A 17500-nucleotide genomic window follows, 5' to 3' on the forward strand; every position below is an offset into this window, starting at 1 on the left:
GTACCAAAAGTAAGTAAACGTACAAACATATTTGAAAATAGCAGATCTACAAGCTCACAACGCGTCGCGATGCGACACGTTGAGAGCTTGTAGATCTGCTATTTTCAAATAGCCTCTGTATAAAATGGGGCTAAAGTGGTCAATGCATGTTTTATAATGTAATAATTTAGATCTGCAAAGTAACTAGTAACTAAAGTTGTCAAATAATTGTAGGGGAGTAAAAGTACAATATTTTCCTCAGAGATGTACATGTAGAAGTAAAAGTACTGAAAATTGGAAATACTCCAGAAAAGTAAAACATCCTCAAAAGTGTACTTACGTAAGTACAGTACTTGAGTAAATGTACTTAGTTACTTTACACCACTGGAAGTATGTACAGTAACCAATGAAAGTAAAGTAACAGTTTTGGACAAACAAGGTTTCTGTGACAATGTGTTGTTTTGTTTGGCCAGCACAGCACACTGAGCCCCTGAGTGTCCTTCCCAGAGGACGTCTGTGTCCGTGTTTCAGTGGCGTTCTCATTCCCTGCTCTGGCACCTGAGCCATGTAGAACAACTCACTGAGACACGGATACCAGAGAGAAGGGCTCTTCAACACAGACAAGGCATGGTTGTACCAAAACAGTGTGGATGGAGTCTAGACTCACACACACACACATACACATGCGCACGCACGCACAGGCGCGCGCGCGCGCACACACACACACACACACACACACACACACACTCTCTCTCTCTCTCTCTCTCAAACAGTGGTGCTAAGATTATGCAGAGAGGCTATTAGAATTTTGCATACATACACACTTATTAACTAATGCACACACGCACACACGACGCACACACACGCACGCGTGCGCGCGTGCACACACACACACACACACACACACACACACACACACACACACACACACACACACACACACACACACACACACACACACACACACAATAAAGACTTTGACTGAGCCCCTAATTACAACTAGCACACAAAAGCAGGCAGAGGTAGAGAGAGCAGAGGAAATTCATGCAAACAGATTTAAAGAGAGCATAAAATGACAGAGGGAGTACAAAGAAAGAGAGGGGGAGAGAGGGAGAGAGAGAGAGAGAGAGAGAGAGAGAGAGAGAGAGAGAGAGAGAGAGAGAGAGAGAGAGAGGGAGAAGCTTTTTAATGTGAGGTCTTAAAGCCGCTGACAGCTGAAAAGATCTGAGTCTGCCAGGCCACCTCACACTACAGACGACCAAACTCTACATTCCTGTTACACCCACACTACACCACATAGCACCTAACTAACTACACACATGATTATGAACTACATGTGTAAAGCACCTTTCATCCAAATGATTTGTTTCCATTTGAGGTTAATGGATAATGTCAGTACATTCAAGTAAAATACAAACTTTAGTTATCCCGTGCGAATGCGCCACATAACAAAACACATAGATTGAGGGGTCATTTCTAAATGACATGAGGTCCCCATACAATGCTAGTCCTGTGCGAATAGAACATAAAACAAAGTTTGTCTGTGTGCGTATGTCCCCTCAAAAGTAGACTAATCACAGCGCACACCTCTACATGCACAATGTCTAAAACTGGAGCACTCTATACATCCTCCAATAATTAAACAAAGCTCTGTCTGTTCGTCCCATGCCCAGTTCTCCTCAGTGGCTGGAGCATTTGATCTGCATTTGCACACGGCCATTGACCATTAGCATGTGCACGGACCAGCGACGCCCGTTTTTCACGTTCCCCAAATGTCAGTTGTTTATTAACGTTTTTATGTAATAGAATGTCTCCATGGTTACGGCCCAGGAGCTATGGGATGGCCCCCGAGCTATGGGATGAATGATCAAACTGCGCATGCGTCGAATCCATGCACCCACTCTGTTAGACTGTTGATGTCTGGCAAGAGCACACACAGACAACGTGCTTAAACGTATAAAGTTTTTAAGTTTAAGACTTTCATTTACCGGTATACTTTCATTTACGGGCCGTGTACACTAAGAAAACATTATTACGGTTGAGTGTGTGTGTGTGCACTGTGGGTCCAGGACGCGGCGACGGGACGCGTGCGGGTCCGGCCGTGTGTGTGTGTGTGTGTGTGTGTGTGTGTGTGTGTGTGTGTGTGTGTGTGTGTGTGGGGAGGGGGGGGGGGGGTTTGTGTGTGGGTGTTTGATAGGTTCTTATCATTTTACACACACCCTAGGGCTTAGAGTACACTCCAAATAAAACACACGGAAGCTTTGAGATCTCTTTTTACTTGCGCAAGGGAACAACCACCACCATCACTCTATGGAGTCATTCTGGCGTCCAAAACCCCTCGCCACCAATTTATTGAAACAGAGAAGCAAGCAGGGAGGCGGGACAGAAAGTACTTAAAAGTATTAGGATACTACGAGTAATAGGTACTAAATGTAATAGATTAGAGCGTATTTGAGACTTCAGTGGGAGCAGAGAGCTGTGCCTCCAAGGGCTGGAGACACTATAAGATAGCCGTGGAATGTCAACATCTGTAACTTACATGGACCTGGTAACAATAATAGACCATCCAATATTGGCTCTTAGCTCTCTCCTCCTCTCAGTACCCAACACAATAGAAATGAACATTTATGCATTAATAATATGAACACATTCAAATATGAACAGAACTTATAATCACACATTATATAAAACTGAGAATCGGACCTTTCAGTGTTCACTGTGACTGTGGGTCCAGGGCGCGGCGACGGGACGCGCGCGTGTGTGTGTGTTGCAAGTGTTGCCAAAGTGTAAATCATGAAGTTGTATTGTTGTTGACAATCTATGAGTGTAAATATGTGTTTCTTTTAGTTACACCAACATTGTTCTTGTGAAGCAAGAACAATGCAAGCAAGCACGACGCAAGCAAGCACGACGCCATCTGGATTTTCCATACTATAGTACGGCTTTGTCACGGAACACCACATTGTGATTTGTGCGCCTTTGTTTACGAACTACACACATACTGTAGTAACTGGGGGAACACAACATTTAGACTCAAATGTCTTGTTTAGTAAACAGCATGTTAACCAATTCAAACCGGGAACGCATCTGTGTAACCATATCCATATTTTATACTTTGGCTATAAAAAAAGTAGCAGATATACAAGCTGATAGTGCGGCACCGAGTGCCATGCTATGAGCTTGTAGATCTGCTATTTTTGAAAAATATTGAACATTTGTGCAAATATTTGAATATATATATATTTTTAAAGGGAACATTTTTGACTCAAATATTTGGCTCTGGGGGTCCCTCCCTGGAACTAAATATTTTGACATGGGGGTTCACGGCCAAATACATATCAGTTTGGGGTCCTTGACATGAAAAGGTTTGAGCACCACAGATATAGCAACATACGTTTTTCAGAAAACTGTTTTAGAAGACATTTTTAGATGCGTTCCCGGATTGAATGGGTTAAAGAATGACAGAGAACCATGAGCGCTGGGTTCCCTCACCGTGCGGATGGCGATGGGGATGCCTGACTCGTCCACGGGGCCGATGCCCTCGTAGTGAGGCGCCTTGATGACGGACACCCTCTTCTCCTCCTCAGAGAATCGGGCGATGGGTATGGTGCTGCAGATGGTGGTCTGACCCGTTACCACTGACTCCCTGGTGACTGACTCACTGCCCTCTAGGGGGAGAGAGAGAGAGATAGATATACAGATACCTTTATTATCCGGCGGGGGGAAATCAATCGCCCAGAGGCAGTTAAGGTTACAAAGTTACAGGTAAAGAGTAAGAAAAAGTACTGTTGTGTGCAGCAAAACAAGGCAAAAAAACCCCCAAAAAAACAAGAAGCATCAACAATACAGAAAAACTATGACTCAAACATACCAAGCTTGGACAAAAGTTATGAGTCACAGCAGAAAAAGAAGAAAATAAAAAAAGTTTAGAAAATAAAAAATAAAGTGAAAACTGCTGAGCTACTTCCAAACACGTCTGCCCTCAAGGAGCGACAATGTAAAACGAGAGAGAGAGAGAGAGAGAGAGAGAGAGAGAGAGTATTGCAGTGCCATATGGTGGAGTACAGCTTATCGTTTCATCATTTGTAATCTGAGGGAATCTGGGGAAACTCAAAAATCGAGTTTTTGACTTCATTTTCATAGAGGAGCTTCGGTTACATTGATCTTCAAACCAAAGCCCTCCAAGTCAAGCCAGTGTTCAATCCACTCATATTTCTGCTTACGAATAACACCTACATGCACACTAAGCACACCTGTAAATCATACTTGAAGGTTTCAGTACTGCAAACCTAAGCACTAACGCCAGCCTCTCCCCACTTCCATTTTGTTCTGCAACTGATTACCTCTGCCTGCTGGTAATGGGAGTAAATACATCATATCCTGTGAACCTCGCCAATACCTTTATTGTCAACATTGCCTAACGGGACAGGAGCACTAAAGACCCATTAACCGTTCAATCGATGCGAGAGAACTATGTAAATCATCTCGGCGCAAGACAACGCAGGCCGTTTCAATGTGCAGGTATAAATCACAGTGATCTGTTTAAGCGGGGTGCTTGAGGGATAAATATGTTTATTCCTACGTTACTGGGAAAGTTGGGAGGATGTCCTATTAATATGATCCAGAACCAAGAATACATCTGCCCCTTTTCAACCTCTGGGATTTAGTTTTGAGGTTAGTGGACGTGTCAGGAACAAGTTCAGGGCCAAGGCAGGCCCAGCTGTCATCCTGATTCCACTCCCAGACACCCACTTGGAAAAGAAACTTGAGAATGTCAGCTCTCCAGGGGCTTTTGTTTTTCATTTTAAGTCGTGCGGAGTATTCCTGTGTTTTCCATAGATTTTTTCTGAAAGTCTGTTTTTTTGGGGTAATTGGCAGAGCACCCAGCCAGAGGGTTGTCCTGGATGGTGCACCTGCCATGAAGTCTCCATTGTAGAGCAATTAGCAGTTCTAAACGTTTAATGAGAAACAAAAAGGGTTACACTCTTCTCCTACAGTACTTCTTGTCCTAGCAAGGCTTTCTGACTCAATGTTTTTAGGATCACAGTAGCTTGTGGTTCCTAAATACACCAAAATATGTTAGCAAAGGCATAAATAAATGTGGAGAGTGGGAGATTTAAGCTTATAAAACTTAATACAATTAATAAAATACAATTAAATAAATAAATAAGGAGAAAAAGACCACAGCCCAATGAGTGTATTTTTCCCTAAGGGCTATATTTTCCTATTACCCCAAAATACCGATGTTTCCCTCAACACGTTTAACACAGTGCCAGAAGACGGGTGTCTCACCTGAGCTCCTGCTCTGTCTGTGGAGTCCAGTGCGGAGTGAAGTAGGAGGAGGGGGGTACGATGGAGGGGAAAGGGGTCTCTGAGGTGCATGGCCAGTGCTTCCATTCATAGCCTGAGAGAGAACCTGGCCCTGAAACACACAGAAGAGGCCGACAAACCAGAAAGCAGACGAGTCAATCATCTTCTAGCCAGTGGACAGATACAGTAGATCATATGAATGATGCCAGAGATGTTCATGTAACATGAACAATACAGTGTGGAACAGGTTAAGGAAGCTCTTACTGGACGACTATGTCGAGGATTGTAGGCACTAAAAAGTAATACTTAAACAAGATTGATCAGATTTATGAGTCAAAGAGATTAGATATTTTAACCCATTAAGACCTGGAATGCATCTGTGTCACTTAGATTTCTTTGGCTATTCAAAAATAGCAGATATACAAGCTCATAGCACGGCACCGAGTGCCGCGCTATGAGCTTGTAGATCTGCTATTTTTGAAAAATATTGAAAACGTTTTTTTTTTTTTTTTTTTTTTTCAGAAAACTGTTCGATTTAGAAAACATTTTTAAGAAACGCCTCAGGTCTTAATGGGTTAAATAGTGTTGCTACAACGTGTAACAATCAACAAGTTGTTAGAGGAACATGAGGAAGTCATGCTTCATCTGCTGAGACTGCAGAGCAAAGGTGTCTAACCTTGTGCCATGGAAGGCTGAGTGCACGGCAACATCCGGAGCGTTAATTTAGACTGAAAGTGTAAAAATAGAACCGCAGGGGACTTTGCTGTGTGTATACTCGTTCCAAACAAACACCGCAGCAGCTGATCTCAATCTGCGTCCACTCAGCCCTCAGTGACGATGACTAGACATCACAACGGCAAAGGTTAACCACTTGTCTGAGCCCTATGCTGTACTTTATCGTACAACGGAAAGTGAAAGTAGACGATTTTCAATGCTCACAGCACGTCACATCGTGATGCATTGTGAGATTGTAGATGCGCTATTTTCACAATTCTTCTTTTTGTGTACCTATAATGACATGCTCATAATAGAAATGCCAGGGTGAACGTGGTAAAGAACAGTAGGTTAGGAGGGAGAGACATTCAGTCGATTAAAAAACAGACATGGAAGAGGTTAAAACACTGAGGGTCATCTCTCTAGATTTACTTGTTTTGTGACAAATTATACACAACCTGTGGCATACAGTACATACATACAAGGCCGGACTGTGCGTGGAAAATATTAATGTTTTGTTAATGTTAGTCTGAAAATATAAAAATGCACTCCATAAGGGTGCATTCTTACACTCCATTTTAGGCCGAATCGAAGGCCCAAGAAAAATCACCGGACAAAATGATGTGCATTTACACTTGTGAATTGATAATTAGAGAAAATGAACAAACAGAGTTGTTCCACAGCTGATGTGAAAACACACATAGATATTTAACAGACAGACAGCACTGGTGGGAACAGAGACACAGACATTATTGAAAGGAATCACAAAGGCTTGAAATCAAGATTGAAGGTGTGTAGACCGGCAGACCGGCTCAAGCAGGGTTGGGTTAGTGGAATGTAAAACAGTGAGAACACACGTTGAGGAGGACGGGGTGGGATCACGCCTTCCAGTCAAAGATGGGAGGACGGAAAGGGAGACGGGAACAGCTTTTTTGCTATAGCGGCGTGTGTGTTAAAGTAAGTTACGCGGCAGTGACTTGCGGGAATAGTTACGTTAGTGACCACGAGGGCCGTGGTTGCAGCAGCCGCCACAACAGCACCGACGGTGTCGCAGACCGCGTTTATCGGTTCCTCTGCGCCGCCGTTGACGACGGTATAGGCAGAGAGGTGGCTGAAGGTGGGGGAGGGCGTAGGAGAGGCGCCGGGAGAGTCCAGGCTGCAGACCTGCAGCTCCTCCAAGAAGCCGGCAGTGGACGAGGAGTAGTGGCTGAGGGCCGACACCGTCACGGGGGAGGCCGAGGGTGAGGCGCCACCGCCTCCCTCGCCGCCGCCTCCCCCCAGGCTCAGCGCCAACATCCCTCCCCCACCTCCGGATGCCACTCCGGAGGAGGAGGGGTACGGGGTGGGGGTCAGTGTCTTGGGCAGGAGCCCTGGCAGGTAGTCAAGAGACTCGCTGCTCTGGCTGCGGTACGGGGAGCAGCAGGAGGCAGCGTCGGGGGAATGGGGCGCCTGGTTGCCACATGGGAAGGAGGGAGAGAGAGAGAGAGGGGGGGAGGTGGACGGAGAAGGGAAAAGGAGAGAGGAGAGATTGAGAGTTCTTAGTTGGAACAGTGGAAGTGTCATGTGAAACGTGCAGGAGGAGGGAGCGGCGAGCAGCTGCGGAACCCGTGACTTCCTGAAAGAAGTTGGAAGTCCTCTCTGTGAACTCAAGAGGCCGTGTTAGTCCGAACTCAGTGGAGCACAACAAACACTGTGTGGGGGCAACGTCAGTACTGTGCACGCACGCACGCACACACACACACATACACACACACACACACGCGCGCGCACGCGCACACACACAGTTAGTTTGGTTGGTTGGTTGGTTTGAAGGTGATGATGAATGTAACGATCGTGGTTGATCATTTCGGGTTAATTCAGCCTGGTTGTCAGGTATGTACCAACAATACTGCAGGGGAGGGTCTTGGAGGAACCATGGGAGCGGTCTTGTCCATCTCCACTGGGTCTGGAGCTGGAGTTGGAGTCCGACCCAGAACTGGACCTTGAGCTGCCGGGGCCTCGACTTCCTTGGCTGCAGGGCCTGGAGGAGGAGGAGGAGGGGATGCCACCGGGGTCTTGGGCGCCATGTGGACCGACAGCGAGGACGTTCGCGTCAGAGGCGGCGGGATGGTCGAGTCTCTCCGAGGGGGCGGAGTTGGGGGCGGGGGTGAGGTTGGGGTTGGGGTCAGGGGCGTGGGTAGTGGTGAGGCTGGGGGTAGTGGTGAGGCTGGGGCCGGGGTCGGGGGTGGGGGTAGGGGTGAGGCTGGGGGTAGGGGTGAGGCCGGGGCGGGGGTCGGGGGTGGGGGTAGGGGTGAGGCTGCGGGTGGGGTCGGCGGTGGGGGTGAGGCTGGGGTCTTGGGCCGGGGCTCCGAGTGGGAGTTGATGTGATCAGGGGGATCGGGGATGGTGACCGGGGTCAGTTTGAGGGACGACACCTTGCGCTCCTGGACCTGGGTGTTAGTGGCCGTGGTCGCAGCGATACAGTTGCTATCGCTATCGCTGGGTGTGGCAGAGGGGCGGGCGTGCAGGGAATGGTGCTCGGGTGGAGCTAGAGCAGAGGTGTGACCGGTGCTCGTCTCGGAGTAGGAATAGGAGGATGAGCTACGAATGGTATTGTAGATCTCCTCCAATACCGTGTTCTCACTGTGAGTTATTCCAAGCGTTCCGGATGCAAAGGCATCACCCATGCCGGCAACAAGGGAGCTATAGGATGGGGGGTTAGTACCCGTGGGGGGGAGGAGGAAAGTCTTTCTCCGAGGGGGCGGCAATGGCACCTGATTGACAGCCTTGGTTGGCCAATGAAGGTATCGGACAGCCACAAACAAGTTTGAACAACAACAACAACAGAAAATGTGCATCAGTGTAAAGCTGGAAACAATAAATCATCGTCAGGACACTGCAAAGACATAATTCTGGAATGTAGTCTGGTGTTTCTGTGGATTAGAGGCTGCATTTCATGGTGCTGTGGTGTGGTCACATTCTCTCACACAAAGTATGCACACACACGCACGGGCACGGGCGCGCACACACGCACGGGCACACGCACACACGCACGGGCACACGCACACACGCACGGGCACACGCACGCACACACACACACACACACACACACACACACACACACACACACACACACACACACACACACACACACACACACACACACACACACACACACACACACACACACACACACACACACACCACAAGACCAGGAAGGAATCTTTTGATTAGCCTGCTAATGGTTGCAGTAAGAAACATAAACACAGGGAAAACAGCCTGGGAACAGAGAGAGAGAGAGAGAGAGAGAGACACTTGAAAACAAACAGCATGGAAACACATAGAACCTTAAACAGTAGCAATGATGATGGAAGGTTCAGTGAGAGTTGGAAAGCTGAGTAGTGAAGCGAGAGAGAGAGAGAGAGAGAGAGAGAGAGAGAGAGAGAGAGAGAGAGAGAGAGAGAGAAAGAGAGGCATACAGAAAAAAGACTTGGTTAATTCAGCTCAGTTAATATATTATGCAAAGCTGTTATAATTCTTGTAGTATAGTGGAACATTATCTCTTATCTGGTGTTACATTTCTGGGATATTTACAGTATTTGTTGGCCGTTTCCTGCAATGCTTTGGCAAGACACATTTCATTGTCCTGCCAATGAAGCTTGAATTTGTATTTGGAGAGAGACAGACATTTTGGGGAAAACAAGGATGAGCAGTGTGTGTTCTACCTGTATGTAGGGCTGTCACGATTATGACATTTTACAAGACCATTCATTGTTACACAAATAATTAATGATTTAATTATGTTTTTGTCGCTGAACACTGGAATACATGAATGAAAATTAAATTTCTGTTTGTCTTTGAAGTTACACAGGGCAGATATGACAAGTAACCTTAATGTACAAAGAAATGACTGACATATTTAATAACTTAACACCTTAACAGTGGTGACCAAATTAGACTGGGAGACAGTCATCTAGCATTTTTTCTTTTTATGTCATATGAAAGCAGGGAATCATAGCAAAATAATTGATAAGATAGAGTGAATAGTTTTGAAACTACAGCTTATAGAACTGAAGTCAAGTTAAAACGCTTAAGTAGAGAAAACACCACTTGAATTAGCGGTTGCTACTGTAGCTCTAGCTTTTCTGCTTTCCTGAAGAATGGGCACCAGCGAGATGACTGTCTCCCAGACAGTCATCTTGTGGATTAATAGCCGATCTACAAGCTGTGAGTGTTGTGATTTAAAAAAAATCTGTTAACATTTCTCAACATGGAAACCATTATGACGATTATGCAAAAATAATTGCGACTATCTAAAATGAAATTGCGATCAGGCGATGATGTGATAACTGTGACAGGCTTATAATACCTGTGAGGGAGACTTCTTGTCCTGAAGGTTGGGTCTGACGCTGCGGAAGCCTTTGGCAGCTAGAGAGGAGTTGCCGGCGTCTCCGTTCCTCAGGCCGTCTGTAGCGCTGCGTGACCGCCAGGCATCTGGAGAACACACAACACCAGATAAGACAGGGGTCTTCAACGTGGTTTTTCAGGCCAAGGACCCCTTAGCTGAGAGAGTGATGAAGCAGGACCCCCCCCACTACAGATTACATTTTTTCATAGATTTCATAGATAGCGTCATAGACTTGTTTGACATACATTATCTTTTCTATTAATGTGAAGGATTCGTGCTTGGATAAGTGTATTTTCAGACAGTTGACCTTTTAATATTTAGTCAACTTGACCGTTGGCTCTGTACTGCTCTTTTCCCCTTTGCACCAACCCCCCTGAAAATAGCCGATCTACAAGCTCACAACGCCTCGCAGCGCGAGGCGTTCTGAGCTTGTGGATCTGCTATTTTCGGCTAATGTTCCCCATAACACAAAGATTTGGCGGACCCCCTGTAGTTACTCTGAGGACCGGGGGGGGGTCTGTGCATTCTGTGGTGTTTATTTCTTGTCCTAAGAAAATATCCTAGACGTCCTAGAGATAATTCTATATATTAATGAAAGCAGTACAATAGCCATGCAGAATGTTAGTGGTTACATTTTGTCGTGTTTTATGGTATTTTATGGTATGACATATTGTCATTTGCAAGATTAAGTCTTCAAGGAATACTGTAAAAATATACTAAATATAGTTTTAAGGAAATGCATTACCTGATGAATCGGATGAGTGAGACTCACTCCCTGGGGACAGAGAAGACAAATCAGCAATACCAAGGAAGAGAAAATACATAAAAAGTAAATTACAGCAACAAGAGAGATTAGGAAGCACACAAACAAACCATGTCAAGACACTGAAAGGAGAAAAGACAATGGATATCAGCTGACAATGCATATCCTGACATGAAACAAATGAGCTCATATTCATGCTGTAATTTACGGGGAAAAAAATGAAACACCAACCACTGATAAATTGTATGGAGAGTGTAAACGTATGAATTGAACTGTGAGCTGAAGATTCTGGCACGTTGATGGATAATTCAGATTCAAGGATGAATATTTTATGGACACATCCATCACAGATTTCAGGACTTCACAAGTTCACATACTTCAATCAGCCACACTCACACAATATAATGATTACCCAAATGAAACATTCGAAGGATTAGACCATTCCTCATCCAGGAGTCTGCCCAGCTCCTTATCCAGGCCTCAGTCAGCTCAAAACTTCCGGCAATAAGCGCCTCCAAATGAACCAGAATGCAGCAGCACTCCTGGAGTACAAAACACTGATGTTGGCCTATTATGGCAACCAGAGGCATGGCACCCCATACCTTCAGGACCTGATACCAACCCCACAACCCCCTCCCCCCCTCACTCAGATCAGCTAACACAAGAAATCTGTCTGAACGTCCCTAAAACACCAGAAACAATGCTCCACATGTCCCAGACTCTTCTCCCTCCTGTCTCCCAAACTGTGGAACAAACTCCCCATTGCAATCAGAACTGCAGACTCACTCCCAATTTTCCGCCGTAGTCTGAAGACTCACCTCTTCAGACTCTACGTCCCCCCCTCTAGTCTAGCACTTCAGTCTTCCTCTGCCCCTTCATGCCACCTGCCGCGATTGATGCTCGCGATTGACCAAGATAACGGCTAACATGCAGACATTATCTTGGTCTCTGGTACTCATGTTTTGGTTTACTTACTTACTACACAATGTTAAGAATGTAATTTAGATCGCATGTTATTTAAACAGATGCTAGGTTCATTGTTTACCTTGTATCCTATAGTTTCAATGTACAGATTGAATTGTTATTTTTTGTTTGGACTGATGCTAGGTTCTTGGTTTACCTGGGATCCTAGTTTCTTGAGACACTATCTCTCTGCATCTCTGTATGTGATTACCTTGCTTGAGTCGCTCTGGAAAAGAGCGTCTGCTAAATTATAAATTGTAAATTGAAAGTACATAAATAAATAAATAAATAGCCAGCCCTGAACATACAGTAATATGACTCAATAACACCATAACATATGTCATTATCCATAGTATGGTATATTAAAGGGGAAATCCACCCATTTTCAATATTTAACTATGTCATTAATATAGCATAAAGGAGTTGTGTGGAAATAAGAAAAAAGTTCCCCCCTTTTCTTTTTGCCTTGAACTGGAGGATTGATTGTAAGTTTAACATTGCAAATTACAACGTGATGACTCATCATGTTGTAATTTGCAATGTTAAACCCACAATCAATCCTCCAGTTCAAGGCAACACAGAAAGGGGGGAACTTTTTTCTTATTTCCACACAACTCCTTTATGCTATATTAATGACATAGTTAAATATTGAAAATGGGTGGATTTCCCCTTTAAGTCGTATAGCCAGGAGGGACAAATGTTCTGCAATTGCCTAGGGCCTAGTCCGTTGTTATGCCAAACAGCCAACCAATACTATAACTTCTACCACTCTAACCAGCCAGCCAGCCTGTCACAGCAGACAATGTTGCCAGGCAAAACCTCACAAAAATATGAATGGGTATGTATTGTCCACATTTTTGGGAGGAAAATAAATCTGGACAGTGGCTAGTTAAGCTGTCAGGAACTCATATAGACTGGACCGCTTAACCTGTCTGAGAGCAGAGAAGGATAAAACACCTCTCCAGAGCACCACATTAGCCGCACAGTCATTCAACGGGGAGATTAGAGTCCAGCAGAATGGGCATTAAAGCCCTATTATTAGGGATTAGGAGTGGAACTAGAGAACTAGACAGACACACCCAGAGAGGAAAGCCTGAAGGTGGGACAGGCTAAGTGACAAAGCTTGATGGCTTTTTAGCATTAGCTGTCATCATGTAGCATTCATCGGTCCATTCTTTGGATGCTTTGGTTTCTCTATGATGTCATTGTCAAGCTTTATATGCAGATGAATTGATACTGAGATGAGAGACACTGAAGATGAGAAACAAGAGGAAAGGGGGGGTCGCTTCAATAGGTGTCTCCATGTTTGAACCGGAGACACCTGGAATGCAGCTATTTGTGAGCTCAGCTTTGAGGTCGGATGGCTCTAACAGTAGCTGTGGGAAGTGATGATGACAAAAGAGACCAAATGACTCTCTCTTGGACGGTAAAATAACTCAACGCCCCGTAGCTACGTACTGTATGATACCTCACTTCTACCTAAGATTAGCTACTAAACCTAGGCTTTGTTGACGGACAGCTGTAACAGTAACGTCGAGGCTCTGCACTGACAATGTAGCTAATTATGACGGGCACAAAGTCATAATAAGCCACCTTGTAATCATGGCTATAGCTAAATAAACAGCTACTGCTATGAGAGTCATTTTGACCCTATTCTACGGTAGCTAAACCTACCAAGATATAAACGCCTTTGAAGCAATTAAATGGTGTGTGTATTATGAGAGATAAAGTACAAGTACCTAAGGCAATGCTCGGGATTTTATGAAGTGCGGCTGAAAGCAGTTTTTAAATTTTTATTCGATCTCACATAGTTCCTGCCAAGTTCCAGGGTATGAAGAGACATGAGTATGAAGAAGAGATACTTGGCACTGACCGCGATAGCTAGATAATTGGTAAATGCCTTTGACCCTGCATTTTAATCCCCATCATTAGACAGCAGATATGAACCACATGGAGAAAGGCAGCCTATTATGTCGAAGTCATAAGAAATTAAATCATTTGAAAAGAAACCCTCATCAAGGATTCACCTCTCACCAAATCCTTTATTCATAATCTTCTCTGACTGTGAGCTGGGCGTCAAGAGGGCGACCGTGTTCCAATTGCAATGGCTGCCAAAATTACAGACACTTTCACAATAGCACCGTGTAAAACTAGATGTGTCTATTGAATTCTGCAGGCATAATTATCCTAGTCACTTGTTCTCGTGTTGTGTGTTTCGTAGATTTGTTTTTCTCGACCACAAAGGTTAAGAATGTGATTTACATACAGTAGCATGCTATTTAGACAGGAGCTAGGTTCATTGTTTATCTGCTGTCCTATGGTTTAAAATGTACAGAATGTTTAGATTACATGTTGTATCACAGATAGGTTCACAGTTTACTTGGTATACTAGTTTATTTGAGGCACTACACTGTTCTCTCTGCACTTATCTGCGCTCCTTGCACACTCTCACATTTATGTGATTATTTATATTGCTTATTGACTAAAGTTCATGCTTACTCTGCTTATTCCGATCTCACACTATTAAGTCGCTCTGGTTAAGAGCGTCTGCTAAATGCTTAAATTGTAAATTGTAATTGTAAATTGTAGTAGAGTTCAGTAAAGGCCGATGCCAATTCCAGAACAGGAATGCAGATCGGCCGATATGAACCTATTTTCTTTCTCTCAAATCAGATTCACGCATCGTCTGTATTAATCATTTTAATATTGGCGTGTCACTGCAGTGCATGGTGAAAACAACTCCTTGCATGTGTACCGTATATGGTGTTTCTGATTCTGATGTTACATCCAAATCACAGGCTCTCGACTAGCCAATCACAGCAAAGTCCTATCAAACAGAAGGCATAAACAATCAAACCTCAGAGAGGAAAAAGGGCGGACAGAGCAGGGACAGCCAAGCACAGAGAACAGGAAACGGAGAGCGACGGAGAAGAATATAGGGTCAGACGATGACAAATGAACACTGCCAAATGGAAGCCGAGCAAACACTAACAACAGGAAGGAAGGAGAGAGACAGGAAGGGAGACACCAGGGTAGAGGAGGAGTGGTCTTGGTGGACAGGAAAACAGAATGGCACACTGCGAGCCAATTAGACAAGAAAAACATCCCTGGGTCGGGAAATGTTTTGAGAAAATCAAATCAATCTGACAGCATTTTGAAACACAACCTGGCTCGATCATAAGGCTTATGAACAACCACCAACTATTAATATAGCCTTATCACATTATTTGCCCATTTGGGACCTTAGTGTACTGTCCATACTGTATATTACTACTTTGATAGCATTTAACATTTAACCACTTGAACACAAGCCAGCATCCCTATTCTGGAGGGAACAGTCGCCAAAAATGGCAGATTTACAATCTCAGAACTTAGTGTGGTCTTACCTTATCTTTGACAAACTTCATATTAGGTTAGCTGTACATTAATGACCATAATTATTATTAAATGTTATTGATTTCCGGTATGCATGTGCATGTTAGTACCTGTGGCCAGGTTGGGGGAGCTCTGGACTCTCTTCATTGGCGAGAGCGTGAGTGACATGGTAGCGCTTTTGCGAGCGCGTCCTCCGCTATCTGGGAAAGCGTAGCCAGGCAGCACAGCCACGGACGCAGAAGCAGCAGCAACGCATGCACGTGCACACACGCACACGCACACACACACACACACACACACACACACACACACACACACACACACACACACACACACACACACACACACACACACACACACACACACACACACACACACACACACACACACACACACGGCAAAAGCAACCACACCGTTTGTGCAACAACATCCAAATCCAAACAAAAGCCAGAAACAGAACCCAGACAGGTAGGAGGCAAAGAAGCACATGCATTATAACAGCCTGTTTCTTGTGCAAATGGAAGAGGTGACAGCTCATATTGAGTATCTTACAGTAATGACGGTGAACATCATTATGTACTTGTTTACCTCTGTGCCGCAGAATCACTCAGCATGCAAAGTGATTTCCATGGCAGAGAGATGAGGCACGGCGCGGTGTTTCAAAACCTGTTCCCTGACTCTAGGTTTTAGAGTTTACCACTGGTGATGAGCAACCAGCTGTATCATTCTGATACTGTGTCACGTGTAAATGGTGTCACCCTGTCTGTTGTTGTCATGTAGAATTCCACAAAAGCAGATGTTTGGCATCTAAAATTACATCTTATTTTATGGCTGCAGCTAAACTTCTATAACAGAGTTAAAAGTAACAGTGTCTATTTTACTTTGTAGCTTGCAATGGCTCATTAGTTGATCAAATTGTCTTATTATTGGTGCAACTAAAATAGTAGCATTAGCAGTATTCAATGAAATACACCACTGGATAATGCTCTCTTATCCAGTGCACATTTTTGTCATTTTCAATTGCATTTTTGAGCAGATTCAGCTTCATCTTCAGTGAATTAATTTGCTCTGGCTAGACTGACAGTGTGCGTGCGTGCGTGTAAAGGCTAAACGATGTATTTGTCATCTTATATTATAATAGTTCCAAGGCTCGAGTACTTGGGATGGCTGACAACATTTTGGAAATGTATTCATGAATGACTCAAAACTAACAGCAGTGGTTTTGCTGTACATGTGACATTGTGTTTGAGTCACTGACATTGGCCGAAGTTCAAGGCTCTTTGACTTTCACTGTGTTTCGGTGTCTAACATCATGGCTACGGTCTAATGATCTACACAGTATGTCAAGTAACCTACATTTTGATTTCATTTTAGTCATAGTCTTTTGAATAAAATTCCATTTAGTTTTAGTCGCGTTTCAGTCATCTGAACTGCGTTAGTTTTAGTCTAGTTTTAATTGACTAAATGTCATAAGATTTTAGTCGACTAAATCTGCAGTTGAATTAGTCAACTAAATATTATTTGGCAGGCCTTGATGGCGTCATAATGCCTGATTTATACTTAGCTGTGTGCCGAAAATAGACCATCTACAAGCGTCTCCGACACGTAGATCGGCTATTTTCGGAGCGCGACACCCGTTCGCAACCAAGCATAAAATGACTTGTCTTAGTTCTACTGGATCTCTTCTCCACCAGTCCCGCCGTAACATTTTAGTCTATTTATTTGTTGATAAAAATGTAAATATATTTAGTCATAGTTTTAGTCACCATAGGTTAGTTTTTATTTAGTTTTCGTCGTAGTTGACAAACATTTTTTGTCATAGTTTTTGTCCACGAAATTAACACTGTCAACCTCAGATAAGAAAATAGGAAAACACTTGTCTGATGTTAGCTAAAAGACAAATTGTGTGTGTGTTTAATCTAAGATTGGATAAAGCATTATGTATGGTGTAAAAACACAGCATCAAGTGCAGAACTACACACAGTATTATGAGCTGGTTGACTGAGGGC

General features: G+C 44.2%; 2 protein-coding genes across 2 annotated transcripts in view; one reads left to right on the forward strand and one right to left on the reverse strand.

Moving 5' to 3' along the window:
- The window catches only part of sorbs2a (sorbin and SH3 domain containing 2a), a gene marked incomplete at its 5' end in the record, with an annotated part of 60533 nt that extends 44874 nt beyond the window's left edge, over positions 1 to 15659 (reverse strand). Inside the window, 7 exons of the mRNA XM_084071716.1 lie at positions 3472 to 3647; positions 5272 to 5401; positions 6997 to 7452; positions 7884 to 8756; positions 10352 to 10476; positions 11136 to 11165; positions 15602 to 15659. Of these exons, the coding sequence (XP_083927842.1) occupies positions 3472 to 3647; positions 5272 to 5401; positions 6997 to 7452; positions 7884 to 8756; positions 10352 to 10476; positions 11136 to 11165; positions 15602 to 15659 (1848 nt within the window). The remainder of the gene's footprint in view (positions 1 to 3471; positions 3648 to 5271; positions 5402 to 6996; positions 7453 to 7883; positions 8757 to 10351; positions 10477 to 11135; positions 11166 to 15601) is intronic.
- The window catches only part of LOC311033576 (ecto-ADP-ribosyltransferase 4-like), a 178267-nt gene that overhangs the window by 88790 nt on the left and 71977 nt on the right, over positions 1 to 17500 (forward strand). The window lies entirely within an intron of this gene.

This window comes from Gymnoscopelus microlampas (assembly GCF_963454915.1).
Source record: "Gymnoscopelus microlampas genome assembly, chromosome: 2".
In the NCBI taxonomy this organism is placed as follows: domain Eukaryota; kingdom Metazoa; phylum Chordata; class Actinopteri; order Myctophiformes; family Myctophidae; genus Gymnoscopelus; species Gymnoscopelus microlampas.